Here is a 20,916-nt window from a genome sequence, read left to right on the forward strand (position 1 = left end):
AGTTCGATGTCTGCATGCCACAAGATTGCGTAGAGAAAGTGAGTATCTGCTTTAACTTAAGTGAGTATTTGGAAAACTTAATTCACTCAGTTCACAACTTTTCAGCCAAAGTTTGTGTCTCTGTGCTAATTCATGCGCCAAACCTCTACATTTGCATCAGTGGCACAAAGTAAGCAAAACCAAAAAAAACCGTCCCCAAACTGCTTTTCTAAGCAAGAGTGCCTCCCTGAATTAAGGTCAATTTGAGAGAAATGAGGAAATTTTTATTAGAAAAATGTTTACTTTGGGAAAAGTGCTGATGGAAGTACTGTATATGTAAATGCGGTTACTTTGCTTACCTTCTTCGGTAATAGTGCTAGCAGTCCTACTAGAATGAAAGGTGAAGACTATAGTTGCCAGGGAAGTGGATGAGTCTTGGCATTGGGAATCACGATGTGCGTAGGTACGGTGTTGTGCAAAAAACATACCTCCTAGCAGCTTGTGCAGTGGTGGTGTGGTAGGGGAAGTTCCCAAGTCAGTTTGATCTCTGTTATGAAGACCAAAAAATATTTATATGTATTTCAGAAATAATTCAGAACATCTAATGGAGTGAGAAAATAATGTTTTGTTCCCTGGCTTGGTGTGTGTGTCGCCTGTGGAGTGGCCATTGACAGGACAGTAACAGGAAAGCTGGACAGTAACAGTAACAGGAAGGCTGCGTGTGTGCAGAAGTGAGGCAGGTTTCTTGTTTATGTGTTATTGCGTACTCAGATGTTGTTCGAAGAATTGCTGGATTGGAGCAATGGTGACAGGGTTTGCTGTGACTTTTGTGTTTGTAAGGCACTTGAGATTGGTAACTCGAAGAACAACGAAGGTGCTGCTTTACTGAGCATTGAGCTTATTTTAACTAACAATTCATAGCCTACTAATGTAAACAGAGATCTCAATAGAAAATGTAGTAACTCTACCTTCTGTATAATCTATTATATGACTATAGTATAAGTATCTAATTTGCTTTAGTACTGATTTTAATTATGAGTAGGACTGCAGAGTGTGAAGGAGTCTCTGTATTTATTCCATAGAAGAGACTTTCTTCCTCAAGACCTTCACACTGTGAGAATCAATATCATACAAGTTTGTTAGAGAACTTACATAAAGTTTTTTTAAAAATGTTAGTAATACTTTGAGTTTAAAAAGAAGTATTACCTCTCATCCAGAAATCTCTCTTCTGACAAAAATCAGGTTAGAGAGAAGCGCTTGAGAAAGCATTTAATATCCTCCCTAACTTTATAGTGTTACGTACTGATCATGTGTTTCTGATTGGTTTCATTTATCATTTTTTCCTGAATCACAGCACTTCACTTAGAAATATTTTCTTTGTTGTAGTATAGTATCTAGATGAGTTTAAATGCCAGCACAATTTTCAGTGGTTTGATTGCTTTTTAAATGTAGACACAATACTTTCCTCTGAATCCTCAATTTAAAAGAAGGGATTGATGACTGTGTGGCTTACTCATTGCATCACCTGATGAAGGGACAGCTGATATGTTAGGGAAATAACACCACAGTCCCTCTTCCTTAAAAAATATGCAGTCTAGATATGATAAAGCTGTGGAGAAAGTCATGGAGGTCCTGGGGTGGTTTGTAGACTTTTAGACTTTTAGGTAAATATTTAAACCATGAGAACTAAGTGTGGGGTGAAGGGTGAGTGCAGGCGTGAGACCATGACAGCTTCTGCCAGGTCTGACCCAGTTGGAGTACTTCAGGTAAGTAAGCCTTCATTCCTTCTGGCTGAGTATCCATGAGGAGAGGCCAGGAAATGTCCTCAAGCCTCTCAAAATAACCACTGGGATGGGAAATTTGGTTGTAGATATTTTCCTTTGTTATATATAACATCTCTCTGTTTTGTGCTCTGTCATTTCTGCCTTTACTGAGTGCATCTCAGTAACAGCTGTCATACTTTCTGCTTACCAAAAATTACTTTACTGAGTGATACTGGGGAGAGATCAGTGCTTGGCAAAAGGTTGAAATTCACGTCAACAATAGAGATATTAAATAAAATTTTCTATTGTTTATTTACTTTTATTATCTGAAAAAGTATCTTACCTTCTACAATATTTATTTCTTGTCCAATATTAGAAGTTTCTGCAAAATAAAAATAGTTTAATATTGTGGACTGTGTGCAATTATTATGACACCCGCTTTTCCTTTTATTATTTTTTATTTATTAAAGCTGGAAACTGAAAAATAAAGTGGTTACCTTATTAATCTTCACCCTTTTACCCTTGCTGAAAGAGCATAATTTTGCTGTGTGAAGTTGCTATTTATTGAGTTCAGTCATTCACAGTGGTGTTGTATTCTTATCATTCTTGCCTACACTGTTCTACTTAATAGTGATTTAGCAGTCAGTTGTTCAGCCATGTTAAATTAGCCCTAGAGATATAAAATTGGACAATGTCCATAGTTGACTTTTTTTTTTAACTTTGGAAGAGGAAGGAAAATCACTAGCACGCATTAGTAATAACCTGGTGAAATTCTTTTGTAAACAAGAAGTGCCTCTTCGCCTCAAGACTTGTTCCAAAATTGTATGATGGTTTAAAAAATCATGTTTTAACTCTCTTTTCCTAGTTGCCTACCAGGAAAACTGTTTAGTACATTGGAAGAGGTGCATTTTGGACAAGAAAGAAGTTAGAATGTCTGGCTTCACTGTGTGTTCTAATATTGGTGTTCAGAGCACTGTCCTTATCAGGAGTGAATTACATTTTCTTTGCAGGTCCATATGTCGAACAATATTTCCTTACTGCTCCATATCAGATGTGTTTATTTTTTGGTAACAATTGTTTTAGATATTTCCATGAAGTAGACAATTTTATTTTGAAATAAATTAGTTTGTTAATTTATTAGGTATTACAACAGAATTGAAAAAATATGTGAGAGTTGGTAGAAATATTTGAAAGTAAAGCATTATTGCTGTACATAAAATATTTAATTAAGTTACTAAAATATTATCTTTTTGTTCAGAAGTAATTATTGTAACAGACCTCTTTCTGAGCTTTAACAACGAAGGATTAATACAGCCTGTAAGGTACAGCAGTTACTGAGCATCGCTGCCACTGCTATGGTTAAATATGTACGTGCTTTTTGAAAGGGAGATCTCTTGTCCTTAAATACGCACCTAAAAAGAGTACATATGGCACCTTTAACAACATTGCATAAAATAAAATATCTACCCCCTTCACATATGGAAAAAGATAGGGTTTCACCCTGCGCAGCAGATGCTTCTAAAGAAATTTGGGGTCCTTGTGTGCCCATTGCTTGGGAGGGCCATCTTAATTGCTCTCCTATTAATACTTCAGTGTTTCAAGGTAGAGTTGCTAAGGTAAGCTGATGAGTTGATGGCACCATATGTTCTGAAAGGCTGAGGAGGCCTCTATTGTGCTGGAAGAGCAAAGCACAGGTTTGGGTTCAACAGACCAAGGTGAAAAAAATGTGGCCACATAGTGTAACCAGGGGAAAGCTTGTGTCCTTCTGGTGGGGTTACCGTCGCTGTCTCGTCTCAAGGAAATCTACTAAGAGATAACTGTTCTGCACCAACTGTTTCTGAGTGTCCCTCAGGGTTTTAACCCTTGGGGAGATGGAATCATATGCTGGATGAAGATCACAAATCCATAACTAATTCTCAGCAGAATTCACAAAATTGGTAAACCAGGAAGACAGAATTAATGTGGATTATGAAGGGATTCCCACACAGATTGCTTTCCCTGCTGCCTTGCTTCAGGTTTCTCCCAGCACTCATGCAGTCCACTCGAAAGTTTTCTTACTCCAGCCATCATTTGTCTCCAAATTACTCAATCTCCCTCAAAATACTATAATTTTAAATCTGGGACTGTTGTCACAGAAATCTTGAGATTTGTATCATATAAAGAGACTGTGGGGTAGTCTGGACCTTCTTTATGGTAACGTGGTTATCCCAGAATGTCATATTCTCTGCTGATCATGTATATTTCAATAATAAAAGCCTTTACTCAAAGTGCTTTTAGAAAGTGGGATTTTATAAATTGTATTTTATTTGTGTGGAGATTTCTTCATTACCTTGTTTTGACCAGCAATGTCTTTATTTATGTATTCATATAAACATATATGCATTTTTTTTTTCTTCTCTGTAAATTGGCTGTACCGTACTTGGCTACACTGCAAGAAGTGTCAGATTAGCAAGTTGATTTCTAATACATAAATAAATAGAAATTCATTATAAATATGTCTGAGAGGAAAAAAATTAAGGGAGGATGATGAAGGTGACTTTGCTATTTTGGCTACTCCACCTGGGTAATCCCTTTCAGTATTGTGCAGGATCCCAGTGTAATTCCAAGCAAATAGGCCTTGATCATCCACATATTGAAATCACTAAATAGGTTTCTATATTTAAGTTGGAACAATATTGCTTCTAATTAAAAACTCTCTTACTGGAGCACTCAGTGCTTGAAAAGTCAGGTTAATGTAACCTGAGTTGAGCTGGCAGTTGGAAGGAGAGTAAAATCCTCTTTGTTCTAGCTTTGTAACTATTACTCTGAACATAAAAGTTCCTGATGTTAAATTGTTTGTCATTCTTGTGGGCACATGTTAAGCAATTGGGGTCTTCCTGCTTCTTGTTTTTAAGATGAAATCTGAAATTCTTTTCATGCTGAAGACCAGTTAAGTCTCAGTTATCTGTAGGGGTATATTCCAATTTTTTTATTAGTTATGGCATTGATACCCATCTGGGTATAAGCCAGCTGAGGCCCTAAGACTGTGGTGCTGCAAAAATATTTAAATTTTTTTGGGGGGTGGGGGGGGAGGGAGGGAGGGAGAGGGGATTGCTTTTTTTAGCTTTTGCCACAGATTGCCTGTGCAGCATATTTGCAGTAGAGCAGGTACACAACAATCCAGCCCAGGTTCCCACGGCACACTGAGCCACCATTAATAAACCTCACACAGATCAAAGGCAGTGTTTCTGCAGCAGCATCCCCCAGTGCTCCAGGAGGAGGTGTCACTCAGGACAGGGAGCTGCTTGCCAGCCAGCCTGGATCCAGCAGCGTGCCCAGCTAATGGCCCCCCTCCCCAACCCCAGAGCGCCTGGCAGGCACGGCAGGGAGTGCGCAAGCAGCTCTGCACAAACTGGAGGGGGTCTGACCGTGCTGATGTCTCTGGCCAGACGCTGGGCATCCTCACTGTATGATCCTGCTGGGTGAGTTCTCCCCTTACTGAATGTAATGGAAAACAGGTTGTGCTGCTTCATTCCTTTGACGTCACTAAAAAACCAGGGACACTTTGTTGTGCTGAGATGACTTATAGTATACACGCAATAAGGGTATTATCGAAATTAATTTAGTGGGAGCAACAACGCATTTTTCCAACGCTTTGTTTCTTCTTAACTTCCAGGTTTTCCGAAAAAAGGCAGTGGAGCTTGGAGAGAAATTGCTACCTGCTTTCAACACTCCCACTGGGATACCTTGGGCCTTGCTTAATATTAAGAGGTAAAGCAACTGCTTTTTGGTGACTAGAGCATATAAAAAGGTTATGTTGAAACCATCTCCATAGCAGAACTATTGCAATTGCTGCACTGCTTTTGTCTTTCCAACTGGCTAAAATTTGGCATAAGATACTTGGCTTTACAGTTTAAACTAGGAAATTTAAGTAGATACTATATTGTATGCACAAGAATGCATATAGAAATATATTTTTGCACCTCAGAACTGGCTGTTTTTTTGTCACTTCATATGCTGCCTATCACTTTTCCTGGAGTCCTCCGTTGCTTTTAGTGGTGTTATATGTAGGGTAAGGGCCAAAGGACATGTTCTGCTCTGAAAGGATATAATTTCCACCCACTTTGTACTCATATTTTTACCTTTTCTGAAACATAGTATCAGCGTGTCCTTCAGTAGCATATCAAGAAACAAGAGTAGTATCTGCTACAAGTGACTCGCTGTTTTGCACCCTCTCCCATGGAGTGGTTTTGCTTTGGCCAGTTGTGCACTGAAGACAGCTGTGTGTTTGCTGTAGGAGATGCATGCTCTCCTGAAGTCACTGTGGCCTCCACACAGAAGTCGGCAGTTCCTTGGTCTGCCTCAAGCCTGATAGTAGTGAAGCTGTGCTGGTAAAGAAAATGTTTTCTTTGCACTGCCTGGGGAAGAATATTGAAAGTTACACCTGTGCGGTATATTTGTCTATTCATAAGAACAAATCTGCTTTCTTGATACTGCAGATAAACCCCAGCACCACCTGCCACAAGAAAGTGAATCAAGGAGAATTTCACATGTGCGTGTGTTGGTGTCGTGGTTTTTTGTGTGATTCTCTCCTTGACAGGCAGCATCTTCCTCTGTTCTCTGCTTATTCTGTGTTTATGGGTACACCTTTTTCCCAGTGTGGGACACACGTTGGCATGCTTGTTTGGTTGGCTGTGTTCACTTCAGGCTTCCCAGTCAATGGCTCAGAGCCAGTCCTACAGAAAACCCTGGCATGTCAGTTCAGACAGGCTTACCTTGCACCTTCCTTTCAAACAGAAGTGAGGCAGGAGGCAAAAAGCACATCTTTGTGCAGGAGCAGGAGGGAGTTAGTGCCTCATGATATTTCTCCTTGTTGAAGGGGCTGATTAACTGCTGCCCAGTGGTGATCCTTGGACTTTAACTGGTTACTTAGCATGCATGCTAATGATTTCTTCTTAAGAGACTTCAGTGAGTTCTGCAAAAGTCCAGTAGCACAATGGTTTGAGGTTTATTTGTTATTTGTTTTTAAGCTGTTAGAAAAAGTTCCTAGTATGAAACCCTAGCATACGTTTGTAATTGCAACACAACAGTACCTTATTCTACATAGTGTACGTAAACATATTTCTGGTATTTAGGCTAAAAATTTGTCCTATATGTAGCCCTTATTTAAATCCCTGCTTATCTACTAAATATATAAATAGTTTTTGCAAATAGTTTGAATTCTGTGGTAGGTCTTTATGATCTTTTTCTGAGCGTCTTACAACAACTGCTGTGGTGCACTGCAAATGTCAGCCACACGCAGTACAAAGTGGTGATACAAAAGGGATTAATTTCTTGTCTTGCACCAAAGTGGAAGAGGATCTCTGCTGAGAGAATTTCCTTTGCTGTGGCAGGAGGAGTTACATTAAATGCTGGGGTCTTGGTTATTTATTCTGAATTCTTGCGCATCCATCTAGATTTGACCTTCAATAGATGACTCTTTTGTAATACTGTGTGTAAACAAATACACTGTCATCCAAGCTAAGGAAATGCTAAGCCACTGAAGCCTGCTTATATTATAGATCTAATATGCCTCATTTCATATTAGTATTTTATTTGATTTTATTTTGATTTATGCTTCAAATTGGAGAACACTCACAATAGATTGTGGGTGTCAGTGGTTATTTTTAAATTACTATTTTTGGATTAACAGATGAGCTGGATGTTTGTTTCACTTTGCAAATGTTCTTTACAAAATAGTTTGGTTTTTCTGCTCATCCTGTATCATGACAGCCAGACTTGCTCTCTTCCTGGTTGCATCTGTCTGTGAATATATATATGTGATTTTGTCTGAGTATGTCCTTACATACTAAAGGCATTCACCTGAAGTCGTGCTTTTTTTTCTGCATCGTTTTTCTTCATCCTGCTTCTTTCCTCCAGACACTTAGTTTCTATTTGTGGATCCCTAAGTTCACTGTACTGTTCTTCAGCTAAAATTATTAGCCAATTCTTGAGTGTGTTTGTAAAATTTCCTTTTGTCTCTGAAGTATGTTTTAAGTAATTAGATTGGTAGTTTGTACTGGGATTTCCTTTTCTTTCCTTCTAAACGTTTCGGTTGCACTTCCATATTTCTGACGTTCTTGATAGTGCGCTGTATCTTCATCTTCAGCATCTGTTTTTCACTTCTGCTTATACTGACAAATTTGAAGCTCCTTTTATGGCTCACTTGCTCATTTGAGTAACCAGTGTTGTATAACACTTGTTGATTATTCTGGCTGAAAACACCGGTATGAAGAGAGGCTGCAGATAGATAACGTGTATAAAGCGTTGTTGGCTTGACAGATAGGTTTGAGTCTTCTTTTGGGGATAAGGAGCACAAGCTGGCAAAGCTGCTTTTATTTATTTATTTACTTGCTTATTTATTTTCCTCCCACACCCAAATCCTTTGTTTAGATATTTTGTCTTCAGTACTTCTAAGATAGCAACTATAACAGCTTCCTGAAATTCCACTAGTTCATGGGCCTTTATTTTTCTTCTCAGTGAGCCGTGACAATTTAGCTTCTTCGTGCTAAAATTTTCATTTCCCTTTCTCTCTAAAAACTTCAAGTTTATGACTTAACAATCAGATAGCTTGTGTATTTCTGTAATATGCCTCTCAGATATATAGAAGTAAATAAATCTGAAATTATAACTCTCTTAGTGAGTTAAGTAGTCTTAACGAATATCCAGCTTGCATCATGTTCAAAGCATCAAGTAACCTTTTTAATGTATCTATTTAATTTTACCCCTGTAACTATTAAAAAGGAAGCTGTGCAGGGCTTGTGTTTATGGGATGACACCCAGCTGTGAAATACAGAGAAGAGCCCAGGTTGTTGTTAGTCTGTCAGATCAGTCAGGAACAAACTTCAAAGATCCTGTACAATGTTTTTTCTCTTTTGGATGGAAAATGACTCTTTAGGTCACTTTTTCCCCCTTTGACAGCAGATATACATCAGGTTTTTAGTCACTGTTAGTTCCAGTAAGATCACATTACTACTTTCTAATAAGCAACTGAGAAGCTTTCTTATATGAAAGAATATATTTCCCATAAAATGTTTGCTCTCTATATATTGACCAGTTGAATAGTTGTTTTAAGGTTATTTATTATACTCTGTGTGCTACTATGTGCAATACTGATGCCTGGCTTTTTATGAAGATCTAATGTACCATATAATATTTAAGTGCACCTGAAACTTTGAAAAATAGTTATGCCTTACATTAATGAAAAAGTTTTCAACTGGGCTAAATAATACTTTTACTTCTGGAAACATAACAAACTGGGAATGGTTTTTTTTGACATCCAGCCTGTTTGCAAATGGTGTTGTGGCTAAGGGGAATACTTGTGCTTGTTCCCCTGGCTCAGTGACAAAAGTAATTTAAATAAAGTATATTTATGTATATAGGGACCATGGAAAGTTCTGTACAGAAGGAAAAGCAATGACGTATGGGTGGAGTGGGTCAGAGCAGAAAAGCTTAAAAGAAGTCAGAAAGGAGGAGTTTGAATAAATTTGATTAATTTGTATTAAAATCAAACCATAGGGAGTGATAAGATTTACTCAACATAAACATAAAATGTTTACTGCGTCTAATGTCAGTGCAGGATTTTTTGCCTTTTACGCTTTAGCATTGATTATATGTAAATGGTAGACCTGAGTTGAATTCAATATTACATATTTTACAAAGTGAGATAGCAGAGGCCTTGCAGAATTGTTTGAACAAACTAGTTACTTGTTTGTAGGTAACTGAGGATAGAAGTGACAAAACTGCAACATTTATGCTATTGGAATGTTGTCAGCATGATTTTAAAGCAAGGTCCTCTTTTGATTTTTTTAATTTATTATTCTTTTTTAAATTATTGTGCTTTGTACAGAATACTTAAGTTATGCCACAGGCCTTTCCAGGGCTCAAAGTGTTCAAGGTTTGAACAAAAGTTTCTTGGAGGTACTGAGCCCTCAGAGCCTCTGCATGGATTCAGAACAAGAAGATACACACACAGTGCAGCTTCCAAAACAATCTTTTTTCTGTCACATTGTATGAAAAAAAGAAAATAACAAGGAAAAATATGCCCATAGTTTTTTATTTTGAATGCTTTAAGCTTTATTTACCAGCTAAGATTCCTGTTCTGAGACAGTAGAGCCTGGCTGCTTTGGAGAGGGATTTTCGGTTAAAATACCACAGTGTCTGCCAGGGTGACACAGGCACAGGTGGTGGTCTCTTCTGGGCCACATGCTCGGGTATTTCTGGTATTTCAGAGTACTGGCAGTATTTTAGGCTGCGGGCATTTAAAGGAGCTTATTTACTGACACCTTCTGCCTAGGAGGAAATGTGGCTGATAAACCAGTCACCAAGGTATGAAATATTGGTCTTTAACAACAGAACTTGCTTGAAAATATTTTAAAGTTTCAAAGTAATTCACAAACTTTAAACGTGTTTAAGGTCACATGAGCCTAAATCACTTGAGGAATAGATGGCCTTCAAAATGGCTTTAGTGTGGTACTTCACTAGAAAATGAGGTGTTCCTAAAAAATTATTTTAATGTACAACAGAATAGTTCTCTCCGAGTTCTGGGACTTCTTCCAAAACATCATAATCAATGCACTTAAGAGTATATTCCTTTATAGTTTGTAAAGGTATCTTAATGCATTGAGAAAGTTTGAAAATATAAAGAAGAAAGGATCCAAACACGTAAATTCAGTAAACCTTTTTGGACAGCTGAATTCCCCAGTTACACTATAAGAAATGCCTGAAATGTGATTGTTGCATTATTTTGCCTTTTTTTTTTTTTTGTAAGCATCAAGTTGTTTGTTTGATATTATATTCTTTAACAGAATTAGTGGTTCATGCTTTTACTTGTCCTTGTCACTCAACAAGCACTTTCTTGCAGAGATTCAATCAGGATGGCTAATTTAGATTATCTGGTTTGTACTATTAACTCCAGTGTCTAAAGTAAATAAATTTTAAAAATGACTACAGAATTAAATAAAGCTTATTCTTCAAAGCTGACTAACTTTGGCAAAAATAAACCTGCTTTTAAAAGGGGCTTGCTTTAAAGGGGAAAAACTTACATTGTCTGCATAGTTTATCATTGTAGGACCATGCAGAAGTTGTGTTTAGATGGAATCTTTAATTGTATCCCTTCTGTCTAACTTGGGTGTAATTTTAGAGGAAGAAATCAAAACTACCTAGGAAGAAAATGCTAAAAGTAGTCTAGTTTGCATTCTTAATAGAGGCTTTGTGTGTGTGGTTTTGGCAAATGCCCCACTGATGTAATAAAGTGGTAATAGTAAGAAAAAGGATTTGGCTATTGAGTTAAGCACTGAGATTTCCCCTGTAGCAAAACAGACCAGTTGAAACCAGACTTCTTCCTTCAGGCATTTGGATCACAGTGTGGATTTGTATTAGCACTGTATGCAAAGAGATAAATCCTAGCTCAACTTTACCAATCTAAAAATTATTTGTCTGCTGTTAAACATATGTTTTGGCATAGAATGATTTGCCTTCTAGAGATACTGATCTCTTTCCATTGACTAAAGACAACCATAGGCAAATAATTGAAAGAACTAACTTTTTGAGCTGAGGAAGTTAATTCCATCCTAATTTATAAGTAAATAGTGACAAGGATGATTTCAGCAAAGGTAACTTTTTTCAGCACTGCCATGTCAGGTGCTGGTTAATCCACTGTTCATTTCATGATTCGTAAACAAGTTTACAGTTCTTGAGTCAGTACTGTATGCAAAATAAACTTGAAAAATAGTCTTCTGCCTCGGGCATTTAGATATCACCATGTTATATGTTGTCTGATTAGCAATTTCATTGGTTTAGAACATGTTAGAACACCACAGTAAGCAAATTGCTTGCCATGTCTTTCCTTCATCTGAAATGAGTAGCCAGTTTTGCATTGCATGACTAGTGCTTTATATTCAGTAAGAATCAAATGAACTATTGTAAAATTATATTTCATTTAGAAAACCCAAACAGTTTTCCTTTTTTCCTTTGAGTTTCCATAAATAATTCTTCCATGGTCACACATAAAATTTAAAAAATTGGTCTGAGTGTGTTATTAAAATTTAGATTTTCTGATTGTAGGCATCAGTGCGGTTTTCAGGATGGATACTTTTCACCTGTGGTGGTGCCTGATTTGCCATTGAGTAGTGCAAAATAATCTCATTATAAAAATATCAGAAAAATTCCATGACAGAATTCAAGCAACATATCTATTTGGCAGGAAAAAAGAGCCAAGAATAATATTATTTTGGTGATAGCCCATGATGTTAAGCTGTATTATTCAAACAACAGCTTCAATTCAATATTGTAATGCTGAATTTGCATGGGAGGCTGCCCTCTGGCAGGGAGGTTTTGGGACCTATTATTGCTGCTGCAAAATATCTTTCTCAGTTCAAGTACTTTCTTTATAACCAAAGGAAAGAAATTCTAGTCCCAAATACTAAGTTTAAACACTAGCTTTTCCCTTACAGTTTATTAGTACACTGTAAAATGAGTGTACTTACAATTACGTAATTATCATACTACTTATCTGTGTTAAACCCTATGTGATTATTAGTAATGTGATTCCTTAGCATAAACTGTATGATTACAAACAGTTTATAGATCTTTGTGGTGCTAACAATAGGTAATGTTAATAAATTAAAAAGGTAATGTTAAATAAACCTTTTGACAAACAATCCCATGGAAGCCAGCTGGTCACAGGAAGGTCTTGGTCGTCACTTCACGCGACTTGCCCCCCTCCACAGCAGACACTTTCTTCAGGGTATCAGAATCTTCCCAGCTATCATAAATGTTTGTCCTGATGGCTTAAAAAAGGGGGGGACATGGCTTTTTTGGTGTGTTATTTACAAAGAAGATATGAGAGTTTTCTACCCTGGAAAGGGGGAGGGATTTCAGTCAGAATAAGCAGGTTGCAGTATTTTGTGTTTTGCCCTAGAAGAAATCAGGAGTAGGAAGTTCACCCCCGTCACGTATGGCATGTACCAATAGGTGACATGTACCGAGCAGGTACTTCAAATTTTCTACTAGTCTAGTTGTAAACTAACCAGGCCCTGGCTGAAACACAGGGACATAGGGTGGATAGTGACAACAGTGGAGAAGTTGCATCAGATCCTCAGTTTGCTTCCTGATAGTTGAAGCTCCCCAAAGAAATCTGCCTGCAAGATTTTGAGATTGCATTTATTGAAAATAGGGGCTTATAAATTAGAATATATTGGTGTGCATTGTGCTCTAAGCTTTAGCTGGATAACTGCTGCTATCACCTCGATATTGGCAGATAATTAGGAGTTATTTGTATGCTGTACTTTCCCGCTGGGAAACCCTTAGAAACCCTTTCCAGCAAGGGAAGCTTTAGTATTGAGTTGCCAAGCATATCTGAGAGTTTGATGTTGAGAGATCTGAGAGCTGATGAGCAGGATGGGGCTCAGTTCAAGATAAGACACATTTGTATGTTTTAGCAGCACAGCAGGAACTAGCTCCCGTTACGGTCATTAGGGAGCCAGACACTACAAAATTGCTCGAGGAGCAATTGTCTTGCCCTGAAATAAATGCCCAGTGCCTGGCCCACTGAGCTGCCCTTCCTGGGCCATATTGACTGTGCTGGGAGCTCCAAGACCTGAATGCAGGCACATTAATCATTGCTCTCGTTAAAGATCATTTCCCTTTCAGTTGCTTGTATCGTGTATGTCCTAATTTTAATCTGTGTCCAGTAAATGATAACCTTATAATGGACAAAACATGATTGTTGGAAGAGGCTTCCTTTAGAGAGAGAGGGAAATCAATTTGTACAGACTTCAGGTTTTGTTAAATAAATAAAATGAGCACAAGCACATCTCCATCATTTCCATCACAATTCAAGTCACCTCAGGGAAACACTTCATCTAAAAATAATAGTTGCATTAGGATTGTTTCTCCTAAGAATTTTCTAAATGAGAAATTGCGAAGACACTTATGGACTATTCGCTTTGTGTATTTGATACTACGTATGTGCATTTGCAGGATTTTGCAAATATTTCATTAGAGAACTCTCTAAATGGACATGACAAGGTGAGAGGTGGCATTTACCAATAAGCACTAGTTTAAATAGGTGACTGATGTTTGTAGTTATTCTGTATTCTTATTGTCCTAAAATAATGTGTGTGAAGGAGAGTTGCTAACTACATTTTTTCAGCAATCATTACTGAGAACAGATTCTACTGTCCCCTTCACAGAAGACTACTACCTTTTTCTTACTGAAAATACATTTTTCCCTTCAATACTTCTCTAATTACATTAACCTTTTAATGTATCTTTCATTATGAATTTGCACGCAAACATATATGCACATGTATATGTGTGTGAGTGTGCATGTATACATGTATATACATCTTGATTCATCGTTATATAGTTTCTCATTGCTGCTGATATCAGCGGATCTCTCCTTAACCTCCTCCAAACTATAATGTCCCAGCTGGACAGCTGAAACCCTACCTGGAACTGATGTAGTTGCAATGCACCATGTATATCACAAATAACTGTTTCACTTATCTGAATTTTAAACTCTCTTTGTAGTGCTTCATAATCCTATTAATACTGTGAAGCTTGAATTTTGTGGTTTTCAGTTTCATTATACCAATGCTGACGGGTGGTTTTTTATGCTGTTTTTGTAAGCATGTTTTATTTTAAGCTGACTAGTCATAACTGCCTGTGACATCTTTTGTTCTTCTGAAATTCATGGCGTATCCATTTTCATGGATACATCAGATACTCTTTCAGTGCAGTTTTCCATTTAATCTTACAGAGTGACCTTAAAAAAACAAGTTGGCATCAAATAGGTTATCTTTTTCTCTATAAGTCAGCCCATTATATCAGAATAATAAAAACATTCATGCAGACTGATTTATAGCTTTAGTTTTGGGGTTTTATAACAGAAACTAAGGTTTATTATTTGTTAATTGTTCAGTTAGGTTTAGCATTTGGAGAGATTTGCGGAGTTTCCATCTTTTCAGGAATCGTAAAATGATGGAAGGGTTATTGGTTTCCTTGCTTGCATAATTGCTGATCATTAGTTGGATTTTCTCCGGTTTATGACCAGCTTCATCCATCCAGCTGAAAACAGAACCCATCCTTGTTTTTAAATAATAATCTCAGCACAAAATGCAGATACCTGAAGCGCTGTACTTGTTACTTTCAGTTGTCTCAGCCTTAGTCAAAGTAATGGCACAGTTTTTGGTTGGAAAGCAGCTACATTGTTTCTCATAGGGTCTCTTCATCATCCAGACCTTATTATTAATCTAAGTGGCAAGTTTTTATTACAAGCTTCTGAGATCATCCAGTGCCTTTGAGCTGTGTATTTTCTGTAAATCAAGAATTATTGCAATCCGTCTTTGATCCTGTTCTAATGTATGTATTTCCTAACCATGTTACTCCTCTTCCATGCTTGCTGCCCTCTTCCGATCCCTTTTTTATTTTGGAGCAGAAGCACACCAATGTTGATTTTCAGCTCTGAGGGATATTTTTTCTACTGAACTGTGGTTCTGCCCTTGCCCCCACATCTTCCATAAGAGGAATCCGAATCCTGGATGCATCATGTTTTCCAGACCTATGGGTTGCTTCTCTGAGTTTTTCTTTAGATGTTTCAGTTCCATAGCTTGCAAAAATTGATGTTTGGGAACTGTACTGCGTATTGTCCCACATATGTCTTGTGAGACTTCTGGGCTGACTGTTTTCAGCCCCTTCCTCCCTCCCTCCTGTGTCTGAGGTTGTCTAGTTGCTCTGCTTCTCTGCCTCTCTGCAGCACCCAAAATGCGATGTATGCTAGAGTTGCTGCCTTAAGGTAAGATGCTTTATGGAGCTGATCCAAAAATCCTGCTTCTCCTAGTGTATTATCACGTAATACACTGTTCATTAAGGTCTTGAATATTCTGGAAGGTGTGGTAATCAAACTATTTTTAGGCATATTTTAGTATATATTTGGGTGGGGTTATATATGTATACATCATATACATGTGATATATATATAGCATATTTATACTTTTACATGTATAGCATTTAGCAGTGTAAGGCAAACTGAGCTGCTTTAGGGAAGTTTGGGACAAAGGATAAATCAAAAAAAGGTTGCACTTGGCTTTGTTACCGAAGGCTATATAATCTTTAAAAATCTCCAGTTTGTCTCAAGTACAGAATTATGTGATTTTTACCATCCCCTGGAAGACTGTAGAAACTTTTAAAAAAACAAACAAACAAACAAAAAAAAAAACAACAAAAAAGCCACCACCCAAACATTTTCAGCCTTCAATTACTATTGAATATTCATCTTCCCTCTCTGACACTTAAGCTGACTGTGTGAAAACTTCTATTAGATCAGAATAAAATAGGTTACTGCTCTTTGGAAGCCATGATATCATAATTCTCATATTTCTGCACTCGCTCTTATCTTTTACAAAGGAGGGGATACAAGAGGAGAAAAGAAATATTTTTTAAGCAGCAAAGAGGCTGGAGAAAAAAAACATCTTTCAGGTATAAATGGAAAATGAAGAAAAGGCACATTCATTCTACTTGGTTCTCCTTTCTTCACAAGAGAACCCTTGAATAATCCTTTACGTTTCATTAATACACCTTTTGATGCTAATACAGATATGGACACAGGAAGATGTGCGCTGCTTGAATACTGCATTAATTATCTGCAATATTTATAACTGAATGCTCTTGATCAGAACTCTGATGAACTTTAGTCTATATCCCTATAAAGTTGTTTTCCGGTACTAGTTCCTAAATTTTCTTGCACTGTGTGTGCTGCGAAGGCCAGATGGGTGTGGAGCACTTTTAATGGTTTCTAATTACAAAGTCAGCTGACAAAGAAATTAAAAAAGTCTCAGCAGTGAAGTCTTTTAACAATGAAACTACAAGTAAAACCTCCTTTCTAGTTAGAGATATGTTGAAATACTTTTCACCTCTGAATTTTGTCATTAAGAAGATTCTTTAAAAATTCATTTTTAAGCTTATGTAGTTTTTCTACTAACTATATTAAGTCACATTATAATTTATAATTTATTTGCTTTATTACAACATTTCATTAAAACATCAGAAGATACAGCTTCTAGACAGGGTATTACACCAAGAACTATGCATGCTGTACTTTTCACATACAGAAATAGCTACAGCAGTTCTGTTCTGCAGCGTGAATTAACAAAGATTGATTGCAATCTGTTTTTATTAACTCAAGGAAGAAAAGCAGTGTAGTGATATTAAGAAAATTAATTATAACTTTCTAATCTGGTAATTAATGTGCAGCTGGGCATGAGTGCAGTTAGTGCAATTCACTGATTTGTCACTTCTGACAAATTATCAACATCTTTTTTAAGGTAGACAACTGGTTTTTAATCTTTGCTCGAGTTTTTATAATCTTTCCCATTTCAGAATGGTTTTAACAATTTAGATGTCAGATATGGCCTTTTACTATGATAATGTGGACTGAAGTTCAGTTGTATCTTTTAGGACTGAAGTTCAGTTGTATTTTTTTAGAACCCTCTTTTATTCTTTCCCAGTGTTGTACTGAAGTTTCTTATGAAGCAGTTGTACGAAGCAGTGATTAGTGGTAATTGACCTGCATATGTTGAATAATCTTAAAATGCTACTGAGAATTTAATGTACCCTGTAAATTGAGATGCTTCCAATTAAATAGAGTTCTTAGGATAATCACTTTCAAAACTAATCAAGTAATATAACGATGTTACTAAAACTCTTCTTGACTTAATTGTGACAAATTAATAAACCTAACCAATGCAATTACTGTAACAGTCATATTAGTTTGCGTTTTTCATAACCTATCCATAAATGTTTTTCAGAAACACAAAAGGAAAATAGAAATTACCTGGGTGTATTGAATTAGCATGACAAGGTGACTTGAGTGAGGGAGTGCTTGTGCCCTTCTCCCCTCCTTTATGAGGCATGAAGCTTATTGTGGACCACCCCATGCTCAGTGCCTCTCATCCATTAGGAAATCAAAAGCTACTGAACAAAAATTAGAACTAGGATCCTAGCACTGGAATTGATAAGAGAAAGTGTTCTTAAGCAGTCTGACTGGTTTTGCTACGATCACATTCCACCTCCTAAAATACACCGGTAAGCAAAGTATTGTAATCTTGCCAATAAGGTTTATCTTTTGTGTTGTTTTTAACAATGGAATGGGAAAAAGCACGAAGTATCTATGTAAATCAGCCTCTGAAAACTGTCCAAAACTATTCAAAATCCTTACACTCTCAGTGAACAGATGGTTTTAAAAACCTGCTTTGTTTACATCAGAGTTTTTGGGGGCATGCTTGTCCTCTTTAAGGGCTTTTGTTGTTGTTTAAGTGTTCATTAGGAATGCGTTAGAGAAGATGTTCTGGGAGACCAAAAGCCAGGAGTTTTCAGCCCAGTAAGTCTGTCTTTTTTGTTGTTTTGTGACACAATTTCAAGAAGAGAAAAGATGGGCAGCCTTTCCCAAAACAGCTTCTTGCCTAGTACGTAAGAGTTTTGCCAGGATTGCAGCAGGCATGGGTTTGAACCTCCTCAGCTGGAGGAGAATTGAACTGAGGTCTTTCACTTGGACATTTGCTTTAGCTCCCTAGGTTATTGCTTCCTTTAAAACAAAGCATTAGCTATAGAGTTTGAATAAGTCTGATCTTACTGACAGATGGATCGTGGGTATGTTACGGCGTAAGGGCTTCTGAATAATTAAGATCAAGGAATCAATGCGGATGTCTTCATTAGCAGGTTAGTTCAGCTCAGGAGTGAGCTTCTGAAGCGTTTCTCCCAGTCTTCCCCTCTTGCCGCACTGTGGTTTATGGTTAAACACAAAAGTGCCTAAAAGTGCTCAGCACCTTTGACCTACTTGTTCTCAGGACATGTGGGGATCACAAACCTGGTCTTAGATACTTAAAGCAAAGCCGCCTATGTCTTTTGCTTGATCCAGCTCAAGCTGAGCAGAGAGTCAGCCAAGATTTTAAGCAGAAATGAAAAGATTTGATTATTCCATAATGAAAATAAATATGTAAGCGATTGGGGAGTGGGGGTAGGGAGGAAGGGTGTTACTGAGGCTCTAATCAAATAAAAGCCTTGACATTTTATAAAGGACCTACTAGAAATTTGGTTGGTTTAATGGTAGAGGATAAGATTCAGGCAGCTTTCATATTGGGTTTGCTTTATGAATAACACCTGGAGACACAAAAAAAATTAAAAAAAATCCACCCCAAAACAAAGCCAAAAAACCCTCAAGCACAAAGAAGTGGAACTTGAAAATTGGCAAATGTTAGTTGGTTGTCATTAATGACTGTAAATACCCCATGGTGGTGTTCACTATCTTACACCTTCATTTAATTTGTGTTTCACAGCCAGTGCCATAACAGTGGTTTTAGGATCCTGAAATATTCCATATCGTTCTCCATATAAAAAAATTTCATTGATTAAATCAGCTTGTATTGCAAAACAGAACATAGGCAGTGATGCAGTTTATTGCATTAGTCATATTGAACAGTTCATTTTGGAACAAATCTTGAAGAAAGAATATAACAAATCTGGCTTTTTTTTCTTTCTGTTTAGAAACATGGCTCTGAACAATTCATATTCTCATTATTTGTCTGCTTCAAACCAGTTTGTCACTATCTTAAGTTTTTGTATTGTTTTATTTTCAAATTTGCTAAGTATTTTCTTTGCACTCACCAATGTAACATAACTTTCATGAGCATTCATACTAATAAAGCTCAGTTTGCACATGGCAAAATGAGAGTAGTTACATGAAATGCAGCTATTTAGAGAAAGACTTATTTTGAAGTGTCTTATGTATTCTTTGAAGTCATTCTATGGTGGATTAGACACACCAGTACTGTAAATCAGTTTGATCGTGCTGTAACTTTCAGTTAGATCAGCTATACTTTTATTATGTGCTTTCATGTACTACCAGATATTACAACTGACAAAAAGGACACATTACTGAATTAGTTTGTAGAGAGGTTGGACAAAGTATAACCCTAAATGATATCCAGTGGCATAATTCATTCAGCTGTGCTGACAAAATGGATGATTGCAGAACTGACACAAATAGTGAAGTTCAAGAGATCCTCCAAAAGCAAATTCAGTCATATATATGAATGCCTCAAGGCTTTTTGTAGCTATCTGTGGTTTTTCCTCATAGTATTAAAAGGTATGGAACATTAATCACAACACTTCAATCTTTCTGTCCAGTCTTGATAGATAGGTTGGCTTTTAATGCCTTTTTTTTTTTTTCTTATTTTTTTCTTTTTAACCTCCTGATTGCCAATCAGTTGCACATACATATAACTTTGAAAGCTGATCCTCTGTCATACTGTTGGGTCTCCAGTATGATGGCCAGCATAATAGTCATCTTGAGAAAGAAACTGTAAAAGAAAATGCTGAACTCTTCCGTCAGGAGAAATAAAGATTACCAAAGAACCTGTATCTGCTGAGATTGTTCTGGATTTTCTCTATGCTGTTTTGCAATGAGTTGTTGCGAAAAATCCTGTATCCATTCATACTAACTGTATGGCATTATCTTGTATCAATCTTACGGCTCAGTGCGCGTTTCAAGTGAGTGTGCCTCTTGCTACCAATACCTCCTGGTGTTAGGGTAATTACTGGGTTCTGTGTAGGCTGAATCTCTGCTATTTTTTTTCCTAATATTGGCATACAATTTGGAATTACTATAGTAGGGAGCTAATGCCTAACTAGTCAACCTCAAGAAAGAATGACCCAACAAGCAATACTTCCATGATAGTGTTCTGCTCTGACTGACCTTTAACTCATTACAGGCTGACTTGTGTAAGGGTAGAGAACATTAGGAATTCAAAAGCGTATCTTTGTGTTGGGGAAAACAAGCAATATGACTTTTTACTCCTTAGTCCTGTGGGCTGATGTGGACTGGCTTTGTGTTGAGTTGGGTGGATGCCTAGCCAACATCCAAAATATATCGTGTTCTCCCACATTCTCGCTGTAATCTCACATTAAAAAATGAGCAACTTCGCTGCTTTTTGATGAGTGGACCTTGCTTGCTGTAGTACACCATAACCTGAGTGGACCTGGCTTAGAGGATATGGTATAACTGAGTGTAATTTTTAGAGACTTATCAGAATAATTGGTTTGGTCTCTATTAACCAATCCGCTACCCACCAACAAGCAATAATAAAATCCCAGCAGT

The 20,916-nt window shown here is 37.2% G+C and overlaps 1 protein-coding gene across 1 annotated transcript in view; it reads left to right on the forward strand.

The window, feature by feature from the left end:
• Positions 1-20,916, forward strand: part of MAN1A1 (mannosidase alpha class 1A member 1) — a 157,312-nt gene that overhangs the window by 83,827 nt on the left and 52,569 nt on the right. The window contains exon 5 of the mRNA XM_064447387.1: positions 5,398-5,492. Coding sequence (XP_064303457.1) covers positions 5,398-5,492 — 95 coding nt within the window. The remainder of the gene's footprint in view (positions 1-5,397; positions 5,493-20,916) is intronic.

This window comes from Phalacrocorax carbo, chromosome 3 (genome assembly GCF_963921805.1).
Source record: "Phalacrocorax carbo chromosome 3, bPhaCar2.1, whole genome shotgun sequence".
Lineage (NCBI taxonomy): Eukaryota > Metazoa > Chordata > Aves > Suliformes > Phalacrocoracidae > Phalacrocorax > Phalacrocorax carbo.